This window comes from Sander lucioperca, chromosome 5 (genome assembly GCF_008315115.2).
Source record: "Sander lucioperca isolate FBNREF2018 chromosome 5, SLUC_FBN_1.2, whole genome shotgun sequence".
In the NCBI taxonomy this organism is placed as follows: domain Eukaryota; kingdom Metazoa; phylum Chordata; class Actinopteri; order Perciformes; family Percidae; genus Sander; species Sander lucioperca.
In genome coordinates, this window is record NC_050177.1 from 23,975,469 (window position 1) to 23,987,486 (window position 12,018).

General features: G+C 39.5%; 2 protein-coding genes across 6 annotated transcripts in view; both read right to left on the minus strand.

Annotated features, from left to right (window-relative positions):
• Positions 1–404: 404 nt before the first annotated feature.
• On the minus strand, positions 405–5,882 carry rskra (ribosomal protein S6 kinase related a). Its single transcript, XM_031297618.1, has 12 exons — positions 5,822–5,882; positions 4,495–4,737; positions 4,321–4,404; positions 4,176–4,244; positions 3,456–3,525; positions 2,750–2,857; positions 2,137–2,177; positions 2,030–2,057; positions 1,612–1,701; positions 1,239–1,327; positions 1,047–1,157; positions 405–950 (listed from the first exon to the last, which is right to left on the minus strand). The coding sequence occupies exons 1-12, from the start codon at positions 5,849–5,851 to the stop codon at positions 651–653; spliced, it is 1,263 nt and encodes a 420-aa protein (XP_031153478.1). The 5' UTR covers positions 5,852–5,882; the 3' UTR covers positions 405–650.
• Positions 5,883–6,346: 464 nt separating this feature from the next.
• The window catches only part of LOC116048449 (protein KIAA0100), a 31,241-nt gene continuing 25,569 nt past the window's right edge, over positions 6,347–12,018 (minus strand). For all 5 annotated transcript variants that reach the window (XM_036001484.1, XM_036001483.1, XM_036001485.1 and 2 more), the window contains 2 exons: positions 7,894–8,028; positions 6,347–7,640 (listed from right to left, as the gene is read on the minus strand). In XM_036001484.1, the coding sequence (XP_035857377.1) occupies positions 7,455–7,640; positions 7,894–8,028 (321 nt within the window). In that variant the 3' untranslated portion in view covers positions 6,347–7,454. The remainder of the gene's footprint in view (positions 7,641–7,893; positions 8,029–12,018) is intronic.

Sequence of the window (12,018 nt, forward strand, 5' to 3'; positions counted from 1 at the left end):
ACATTTACAGCTAAAATCTCACAGTATCTCACTTAACATTATACAGGATCATACTGTAAATGGCAATGCATTCTGTGAGAAAATAATATTACAGCACTATCTGCGAATGTTACTGATTACAGGTATTTCCTGTTAATACCAATGCATCTTGGGAAAATAAAGGAAAAGGCAGGAATTACACTGCAGCCAGTATATTACTGTCAATTCAAATAATATGGTAAAAAACATCTATGTGTATTTACAGTAAAATACCTTAACATTTAAAAACAGTATGCTTACTGTAAATTACCAGTAGTTTACTGGCCAAGCTGCTGCCAGTATATTACTGTACATTTACGGTGAAAAGGTTTACAGTGATTCCAATACTGTAAATAAACAACAAATGATGATGATCATTTAGAAGGTACCCTTCAACTTTGCTTTATTATATACTGACAGCAATACAAATGGAGCAGAACGTGGTTGAAATAATAAGCCAGTTGGCTGCAGGAGCACAGCAGGTTACACATCTGTAAATACGCTTAATACACGGGAAAAGACAACTTTCCCACACTGTAAAAATATAAAAGCAAAATCTAAGAGGTGACATGTGTATCAGAGAAATACTCATTATCTGCAGAGTTTCTCATTTCCAGAAACATAGTCCAGTCTTATGCTTTACAAGCCTGCTCTGTAGCTGGGCTCAGGTCCATGTTGGCCAACGGAGGAGACAGTTCAGTGGGAGTTGTCGGAGAATGAAGGATTTTATCACAGTCAAAGTTAGCAAAGTAGTCCAATGAAAGGCCTCTCATTGCTTTGGATGTCCAATCAGGATGAGTCCTGAGCTCCAGGATGACTTTAACGGGCATCTTTTGAAGGATGAGAGAGTCAAATGAAGTGCCACGAAAGAAGGCCTGCGTCTTGAAACACTCCAGGTTACGAAGTCGGTTCAATGGGTTCTTGCACAAAAGCTGCGTCGATTAAGAGGAATTGAAATAGATACATATGATAATATTTTCATCAGAGGGAGAGTATACATCAAAGAGGGGAGAATCACATTTACACACCTCTGTGAGCAATAAGATCAGAGCAGAGCTGAAGGTCTCAGGTAGGACATAAGCAAACTCTGTGACCATGTTCGACATGGTGCTGTGGTCCGGCTCTGCAGGTACTGGAAACTGCAAAAGGAAAGATGCTTAGACACAAACCCCAATGACCAATAATTGAGCTATTAAAATATTAGGTTTATATGTCGTCACCTCTCCTGTCACCAGTGAGAACAACATAATGCCAAAAGACCACCAGTCTGCAGCGTGGTTGTACGGACCCCCACTTAAAACTTCAGGAGCTGTTCAGACAGAACGGGAAAACAAACTTCAAGATAATGAACCATCATAACTCAGAAAATGAAATGGTAGAATCACAAAGACATAAAATGCAGCACAGTGGAGCAAAAAAACACCATACAAATTGCATCACAGGTGCATCACATTCGTAACTGGGTTAACTGAATCCAATGGGAGCGAAACGCAGGTGGGGCTCCAATGTTGGAATATGAAGCATACAAAATGTAGCTCAAACAGTCACAAATGACATTTCTCTCCAAGTGAGAATCTAAAACCAAAATCTCACCCATGTATTGGATGGTCCCACATATCGTAAATGCCCTTCCTCCTCGTTTCAGCCGCCGCGAGAGTCCAAAATCAGAAAGACGAAGGTGGCCTAAATCATTGAAAACACACGCTGAAACTGATGTAGCACTTCATACTAGTTGTAAACTCGATGATTTAGAATGAAGACTCTTGAATGTTCGCTTATGGTCAGAGTTTTTCTCATTAAGTGATCAATTGTATTTGCATTGTTTTTTAATTTAGTGGCGGGCTTATGAGTTACACCAATGTCCTATTGAGATGTGTGCTAGTTTGTGTGTTGGTCTTATTATTGCTGTGGCAGTTCCTCCTTTGAAGATTAATAAAATTAACTAATTTAATCTAATGACCAAAATTATTGTTTTTACATGCCAGAGGTCATAAATATAGACACACATTACCTTGATCACTTAAAAGAATGTTTTCCATCTGAAAAAGAGTACAATTATTATCATAAAACGTCATAAATACACATATGGATACGTACAGTACATATCAAACATCATACCTTTACATCTCTATGTATGATCCCTAAATCATGCAGAAATCCTAGAAATAACAAACAAAAGACAGAGAGAAAATGTCCATGTTTAAATTCCCTTTTTAACACACGCGATGCATGCTTGAGCACCTGCCCCTTTTGCCCTCAAGGCCAAAGTCCCCTTTTTTTGTCCATATTTTTTTTCATATATTTTTTTTGACGATGGTCCACAAGTGGTCTGTTTAAGAAGAATATTTGACAATAATAATTAGCTAGAAAAAACGACCTAGACCTTCATATCACATGATGACCAGGGTTATTGCGTGATGCATGTCCCTTTCCTGCCAGGCGCGCCGCTTGGACACAAGTGAGTCCGTCGTCGGCCAGCAGAAAGTGCTGTTACAGTGCCGTTACAGTCATTCCCCGGTTGCAATGACTGCAGAGACGCCGAGAGCGCAGATGTGGAAATCCCAGAAAACGCTGACCAATCAGAGCAAACTGAGGGGGTCTTAAAGAGACAGGCGCTAAACGGAATGTTTCAGAGACAGAGGGTGAATACAGGTAAATTCAGAAAAATAATGTGTTTTTGAACATTAAAGCATGTAAACATGTTCTTAGTATAATAAATGATAATACTAACCCAGCGCGCTGCCCAGCTCTGCAGCAAAAAGCTGAACCACATCCTCCCCAAACCGGCCCTTTAGTAACCAGTAAGTGTACAAGTCTCCGGTGCTGCAGTAGTCGCACACTGCAGAGGACAACACACACACGCACACACGCACGCACGCACGCACGCACGCACGCACACACACACACACACACACACACACACACACACACACACACACACACACACACACACACACACTTCTTATGTCTTTGAAAGCATCTACTGAGGTAATGCAGGCCAATGTCGTCTGAAATAAAATATCAGAAATGAGGAAAGCCAAAAATAAAAAGATTTGCTCATCACATTGTTGCTCTGTAGGAAAAGGAGAAGTAAGGATTGAAGTAAGGTTGAATTCAAGTCTTGTTAGTATCCTGTTAGCTGAGTTCCATCTTTGAATCCACTTTGGATGGATAGATATCAATGTATGATCATCGTGGTAAACACTGAAAAGTCATGCAGGCAGTGCAGCATCTGAGCTTTACCCAGCACTCGCATTAGATGGCAGTGCACCTCTTCAATATCCAGCACTGAGATTTCTTCAGACTCAGGGATGGAGCACATCTACTTTATGTTACTATGGGACCAGAAAGTCCTCAGAAACATAAAGAAGAAAAGGATAGTTCAAGGGAAGAGGGGATGAACTGTGCCAGCATTTATACTTATACTATTAACTCACTAATGAAGAGATGGTGCTGTGTCTGCCAGCAGTCCTGCAGATTGTGGATGAATGGGTGTTTGAGCTGCCGCTGCAATGCAACAGTCGACACACACACACACACACACACACACACACAGAGTGAGAGTGAATATAACACTGAGAGGTGGACAGGGAACTTCCTATAATCCAAATGATAAACGTCTAAAAGAGAGAGGACAGAAAAATACTGAATCATTCAGACATCATTCGAACATTTACCTCTTTGTTCTTTGATCATAACTGCAAGTCGGGACATCACTTTCATCTAGCTCGTACTTTGAGCCATTTTGAAATGTTTTATTTAGATTTCACTGTTGAGTAATATAACTTTTACTTAAGTATATAAGTAGGTCTACAACTCATAATTCTTTGCATCATAGTTTAACCTGCTGATTATTTTCTTGATTCATTGATTTATTTATTAGTCGAAATGCCAAAAAGTTCTGAAAAAACAGCCATCAGGAAAGCTCAAAGTGATGTCCTTAGATTGCTTGTCTGAACCAAAAACATTCATTTACAACCATAGGCTATGATAAGAACAAGCAACGAATCTTTATCGAAATGATAAATCGATTATCAAAATAGTTATTTCAGTCGACTAATGGTTGCAGCTCTAACATAAGCATAAGAACAGTAAAGTAACAGTACTTCTACCTACTGGAACCTTTTTCCACAACTGAGAGTTTTACACAGTGATACCTGAATGATGACTTCTTCTTTTGACTGCTCCAGCACTCCATGCTTCAAGATGTCGGACTTTGGTAGAACCTGTGCAACAATGAAAAAATGAGTACACAAAAAAGTATTTTATGTTGTTCTTCTTGCTGATAGTACTAATTATTACCTTAACAGCATAGGTCTTCTCTTTGGTAATGTCCTTCACTTTCAGGATGGGTCCATATGAGCCTTTGGCTATGAAGCCCAGGATCTGTGAGCACAGATGTAATCTCAATGTTTCCACTACTTTGCTTTATTTTACATTTTTTAAATTCTGTTGAACCTTCATGTGTTGTGGTACCTGGAAGAGGTCTCGTCCAGGAAGTTTACGCTGTGGGAACTCAGGCAGAAAGACAGAGATGGAAGCTGGATGAGTTGTCTCTGTGTCCTCTGGAGGCAGCGGGAGTGTGGGGACGGGCGCTCTGCTGTCCGGTCCCACAGGCCGAGAATACACCGCTGAGTGTCCCAGTCTGTGTGTGATGGAGACCCCCACGTTTGAGAGGAACCCATGACTGACTCGACGCTGAGCAGCTGCTCCCTCTCTCTAGACAATAAAAAAAGTATGCTTTATAATGGCATGAGAGGTGGACTGTAATTAAGTTAATAAATTCATTAAGTTTGATTTTATGCCACTTTATATACTCCAATACATTTTAGAGGGAAACACCTATTGTTTTTACTACATTAATTTAAGAGCTAAAGTAACTTTGCAGATAAATAAGCATTTGAATACTTAAAATCTAATTCAATCAGCGATATCAAAATTCTTACGTGTTAATGCATGAGTACAAATAGTCATATGATTAAATGTATAATATATCTAAAAAGAGCCATTTTACTGCATTATGTTTATTTTTTCTTTTGATACTAAAAGCACATTTTGCTGATGAACTTTTATGCTTAATAAAGCTTTTTAATGCAGAGTATTATTTTCACCATTGCTTATAATAGGGATGATTTCATAAGATAGACTACATGCATGCAAATATTATTTTGAATCATCAATTCCATAGTCACCAACTCTATAATTAATATTTAGGCTGTAGCTACTTGTCTGCAGTTCTGTACAAAGGTCTTATAACAAAAACAAGACTTTGCATAATATACTGCATACCTTCATACATAAATAGAAATACAATCTGCAGCAGCTTCATTCAGTCTAAGAAACTGTGTCGGAAATTACGTTTTTAACTGTAAAAAGACAATAATAGACACATTTTCCAATGATTCTGATACCTGAAGCTGATTATCAGCTGCAGCCATTTCAATCAACGCTGCACAAAATCAAAGCGAGCATCGAAAGGAAGGCCAATCCCTTACAACCAATCGATAGCTCTATTTTTGACCCGACTTTACTTCGTGGTCATGACTCTCCGGCCCAGGCAGCTTATATAATGGATTATACACAATCTGTGCAACATGGATTTATTTATATCTCACTAAACCTTACTGTATGTAAAACATCCAATGCACAAGATCAATATTGTGTCACTGTTGCAAACATCTTTGTAACCTATCATTACTATCTGTTATATAGCTATTACTTATTAGCTGACGTCTACTCGTCAACCATATCCATGATATATCAGCATAAATCCATCCAATATGACAGACTCTGACTGACTCACCTTACTGCGTTTACTGATGTCGCTGCCCATACATAAACCAAAAGAGTGAGTAAGAAAAACAACTAATAATGCTCTTCCTCGCTCGGCCATCCCAGCCTCTGACCCACGTGTGGCTGTGTTTTCGGATGTGGGTGGAGAGAGAGAGAGAGAGAGAGAGAGAGAGAGAGAGAGAGAGAGAGAGAGAGAGAGATAGAGATAGAGAGAGACAGAGAGAGAGAAAAAGAGAGCGAGAAAGAGATAGAGAAACAGAGAGATAGTGAGACAGAGAGAGAGAGAGAGACAGAGAGATAGAGAGACAGAGATAGAAAGAGACAGAGAGAGAGAGATAGAGACAGAGAGATAGTGAGACAGAGAGATAGAGAGACAGAGAGAGATAGAGATAGAGACACAGAGAGATAGAGAGAGAGCTGTCATCCGGTCCAGTTAGAGCTGTCAGATTAATGATCAATCTGTCAGATTAATGATCAATCATCCCACAGACCTGACCCTTTCAGTTTTTATTCCACACAAAAACCCAAACACCACTGAGAGACCAGAACACTTTTTATTGACAGATAAACAATAAGCCACAGAGCTGATAGAAATATGAATACATCGGCTTTCGCCATATGATCCGTTTAATTGAAATGCTCAGTGGCATTTTCTTCTTAACAGAAACGGGACAGTAATAACAGGCTTAGCAGCACGGTTATAGAGGCAATTCAACAGAAAACAACCGTGGGGTTACAAAAATATCAAAATACTTTGCATAAAAAGTGCTTTAGTAATAAAATTAGAAAACATACACGGCTATTAGCTTAACTGCAACATATTTTCCTTTCCGTTTTTTGCCACAATACCATCAAACCACGTGTGACATTATACAACACATGATTTTGTTTGTTGCTCTGTTTTTGATATATTGCACTGGGGTGACGTACAGTAAAACAGGCATCCATTAAAAGTAAAATATAAAATCATTTGTGGGAAAAGGCCTTCCTGTCAGAGTGACACTCATACAGCCATGTACAATATCTTTAATTGATAAAACATATACTGATATTTACTTATGGCATTTCAAAAGTATTATTTCTTTATTTTTACAGCAGACAGCATTGAAGGTGCTCCCAGCTGCCTCCTATTTCTTCTAGCAGAGTACAGTGTTCCTGAGCCAGCAGTAAAAGGTGCTCTCAGTCTTGCAACAGTAACAGTGAAGTGCTAGCTACACACTGAAAATCTTCCTCGCTACATTCAATGTAATGTAAGTGGTCATCATTCTGTCTATGAAATGCAGTGAGATTTTATTGGCACACAACTAAACAAGATAATAGATATTTGGTCAAAATGGCACCCTGGTAAATCCTGGAGCTGTTTAAAGTTCCCTGCAGGGATTTTGGCCATAAACTCAAATCTGAGACACATCAAAAAATATTACTTTTAAGTTCAGCAGGCTCATATTATACAGTAAGATATCCCCATAAACTATTTGAAATGCTCGACCATCCCCCTTTTTTATTGTGATCCACAAAGCCGGACTGATATTGGGACCCCTAAGAGACAGTTTTTCCCTGATCCTCGTACCGAGGGAGTGTGGCAGCTGCTGCAGTGGATCATCCAGCCCAGCTCCGACTTGAATGTGCAAATGTTTGTGGCGTCACTTGCGTCGACTGAAGATGCTCTTCTTGCTGGAGCTCTTGTCTGCGGTGCTGAGGCCGATGAGGAGCCGAGCCTTCTCATCCTCCTCCTGTTGCTGCAGGCTGTTGTCCGACTTCCCTTCAGACACCTTCCCCCGCAGGTCTGAGCCTGAAGCCGGCTTCAGGCGCAGCTTCTCCTTTATCATCTGAGCAACCAGGACCAAGAAGAACAAGTGCAGAAACACAGAACTTTTCAATGTCAGGGCAAATGTATGTTGTTTCTGCTCCTAGTCATTCTTGGTAATAGTAAATCCATTTAAACAATTGACAGCACACTGTCTGCAAGGAAGGATTATTTTTAAACAGCTGAAAGAAATGAACAATAGATCAGGGTCACAGCATAATGTGGGTTTCAAGCGGTGATCATTTGATAAGGAGAGGAGTCAAAATGTTGTGTACCTGTGCTACAAGTGCTTTCCGGCTGTCCCTTTTCACAGCCATGGCAAAGTCAAGCCACGTCCAGGTATTGTTATGGTACTCCAAACAGGGCAGAACCAGGTTCAGGTCCTTCCAGTCCACACTACTCTTCTCTCCCTGCAGCAGGGGGATTTAAATAAAGTCAAACATTAGTTCAACACTGAAAAAAGTGAATTAAACCTACAATAACTGATGTTTTTTTGGCCTTTTGGACATAAGAAGCAATCTGTAAAATTCTTTTAGGTTAAAATGGTGAACTTGATAGCAAACAGTTGCTTATTTACACACATCCAGCAGTTACGTAGCAATTATCATTTTCATTCATCAGGAGTTGTGAGTGAGTGTGTGTGCGTGTATGTGTGTGTGTGTGAGTGTGTGTGTGTGTGTCCACCACTCTCTTTTAGCTCTGTTTTTGGTCTCTGAGGGAAATATCTGGCTCTTTAGCTGCTAAATACATCAATATGTTCACCAGCTAGTTACTAATATTGTCTGTCTGTTTGGTGCTCAGCAGGTAGCGTGCAGTGGGTTTACCTTACTCATCTGTATATCTGTGTTTATATACTGTCTGTTTATATAAGGGTGTTTATTGTGTAAATTTGTTTGTTTTATTACTACTATTATTATTATAACAAATTCTATATTTTTCTATGTCTACTTAATGTGTATTTGTGTTATTCTGATGGGTGTACTTTTTTTGTCTTTTGAGCTGCAGTAGCACAGGAATTTCCACAGTGTGAGATTAATAACGTCTATCTTATCTTTATTAGAGCTTTCTTTAGCTGAAAACAGCTACAATGAGAGTGGTGAGAGTGAAACACAACATGAAAGTTACATGGCGTACAAACAGAACCGAGCTGAGGGGAACTGCAGAGTCGGGTCATAGCTCTCTGTCGGTGACACCTGTCACATATAGTAGACATCAGATACATTGTACAGATATTGATTATAGCTGCTTGAACTAAGGTGTCTACACTAGGGCTGTCAGCATTAACACACTAATCGCGATGCGATTAAGGGCCGACCATAACGCGTAACTTTTTTTTTTTTTAATCGCATGCCGCCATTTATTAATTTATTTTACACTTCACTCGGCTTTGCGTCGTGCCTAACAGGCTACTATTTTGACCCTTTGCAGCACCTTTACTCATCATCAAGCTGCCACTTCCTCCTAACACATCCTGCTGCTGCAGAAATAGCAACGCGGATTTCGGTGCCTCATTCTGGTGCCACTGATATGTCTGCTCTTCTCTCTGATGCTCTGAAACAGACGTTACAGGCAGCACAAACACCGCTGCACCTGACGCTAGTTAACACTATACTCAGCAGCAGCTAACGTTAGCCTACCACTAGCTAGTTAACACTATACTCAACAGCAGCTAACGTTGGCCTACCGCTAGCTAGTTAACATTATACTCAACAGCAGCTAACGTTAGCCTACCGCTAGCTAGTTAACACTATACTCGACAGCAGCTAACGTTAGCCTACCGCTAGCTAGTTAACACTATACTCGACAGCAGCTAACGTTAGCCTACCGCTAGCTAGTTAACACTATACTCAACAGCAGCTAACGTTAGCCTATGCTAGCTAGTTAACACTATACTCGACAGCAGCTAACGTTAGCCTACTGCTAGCTAGTTAACACTATACTCGACAGCAGCTAACGTTAGCCTACGCTAGCTAGTTAACACTATACTCAACAGCAGCTAACGTTAGCCTACCGCTAGCTAGTTAACACTATACTCGACAGCAGCTAACATTAGCCTACCGCTAGCTAGTTAACACTATACTCGACAGCAGCTAACGTTAGCCTACCGCTAGCTAGTTAACACTATACTCGACAGCAGCTAACGTTAGCCTACTGCTAGCTAGTAGCTGGATTAAACACGGTTAAAATGCTGACAGCTAACGTGAAACGGTGTAAAGTGTGTCTGTATTTCACTGTAGAGGATTCAACACCAGACTGTAGCTGCCGCTGTCTGAAAAACAAAGACTCAGCCTCGCCAGCCTCGTGGTGCATTCAAAGTTATTGTAAAATACCTTTTTCCCATCCAGTGGTTGTTTTTGTCGTTCAACAGCTATTTACTAGTGAAATAAGTTATTGTATTGACTCTAGATTCAAATGTGTGACTAGATTCACACAGTTTTCTTTTGTACAAATACGAATCTTAAAGTCAACTTCATAAAGTAACTTTCTTTGCATTCATTTGATTCCCAATCAAGATACACTGGTAACAATTTCTTTCCATTGTTAATATGTACTTAAAAACAGTTCTGAAATGCAAAATAATAGAATTTTAATCATGTGATAAAACATGCAATTAATCGTGATTAACTATATAAATTCAGCGATTAATCACGATTAAAAAATGAATCGCTTGACAGCCCTAGTCTACATACTATATCCACCTGCACATGAAGCTGATAAACACTAGCATTTTAATACCTACAGTATATTACATAATTAGAATTTTATATCATTGAATTTTTATCTTTTGGTCATGACACACCAACCCGATAATCGGCCGTCGGACAGTCTGGCGAGGTCAGTGACTCGAGGCCGTCGGCTATTTTAACTATTTTAGTCCAATATGAGATCGTATTCTGAACGAGCCGCCATGACAGTCTGTCTTTGAATTTCCGGAGAAACCAGACCCACGTGACGCATTCATCCAATCAGCTGCTGGTTTTCATTTTTGGGTGACAATCCAGATTAGCGGCGCCTGCTGTTATTGAGACGTATTACGTCTCGTCTCCTCGGTGTGTTCTGAGGAACTTTTTGGACCTCGGGGAGACTGATCAGTCACACTGGCTTTACTGCCGACGGCCGGCCGTCTGGTTGGTGTGTCAGGGGCTTTATATTTCTTTTTCTAACGCTTATTTTTTACTCTTAATCTAATTATTATTCTTTATTGCACACTAGCTGCTTTTCACTGTCCCTTGTTTATAAAATAAATGAGCAAGTGATGATGAAGCAACAAACTAGAGCCCGACCAATAAAGGATTTTTAAGACCGATAAATACAAATATTTGTTGATTTAAAAATCCGATATCCCGATATATCAGCCGATATATATTTAAAAAAATAATCCAGAAACGCGTAACAAAACATAAACAGATTTCCCTAACGTTAGTTATTTGTAGTTATTTATGAGTCCTCACTAAAATAGAATGATAATGCAGTTTAAAAATAAACTTGTTTGTTTTATTGTCTCAACAGAACAGAGGAACATCAAAATATATTAAAGTTCTGATAAATACAATGTATAAAAATACAAACTTAAGATATGAAACTTAAAGGGTTAAACCCGAGTGTAGCCAACAGGGAGATTGTAGAGCGTCCTCTGGTGGACAGACTACGCAATGCCAACACTTACTACATGGTTGAAGGGTGATTCGTCCGTTTTTATTTTTTAAAAATATTCATTTATCAGCCATTATAAATGCCGACACCGATAGTTTGGAAAATGCCTAATATCGGTCGATATATCGGTCGGGCTCTACAACAAACTACATACCTGCAAACTCAGAAGGGCTGAAAAAGGTGACACATCTATTCCCCATATATATTTAGAAAAGGAGCACCTTGTTCAATTCTATTTGTCTGTTCTGAATGTTCAAAAATATAAAACAATAAAAAAATTATCTAAAAACAAAAAAAAAAACAGGAGCACACAACGGCGACATCAAGAACGGCTTGTGTATTGCTACGGCCATAGGGTCAAAATTAAATGATTTATTAAAAATTTAATAATAACTTATTTCACCAGTAAATTACTGTTAAACTACAAAAACAACCACTGGATGGGAAAAAGGTATTTTACAATAACTTTGAATGCACCACGAGGCTGGCGAGGCTGAGTGTGTTTTTCAGACAGCGGCAGCTACAGTCTAGTGTTAGAAACCTCTCCAGTGAAATACAGACACACTTTACACCGTTTAGCTGTCAGCATTTTAACCGTGTTTACTCCAGCTGCTAGCTAACAGTAGGCTAACATTAGCTGCTGCTAAGTGTAGTGTTGACTAGCTAACAGTAGGCTAACGTTAGCTGCTGCTAAGTGTAGTGTTGACTAGCACCAAAGAATTTCTAATAAGGGAAGAAGTTGCACT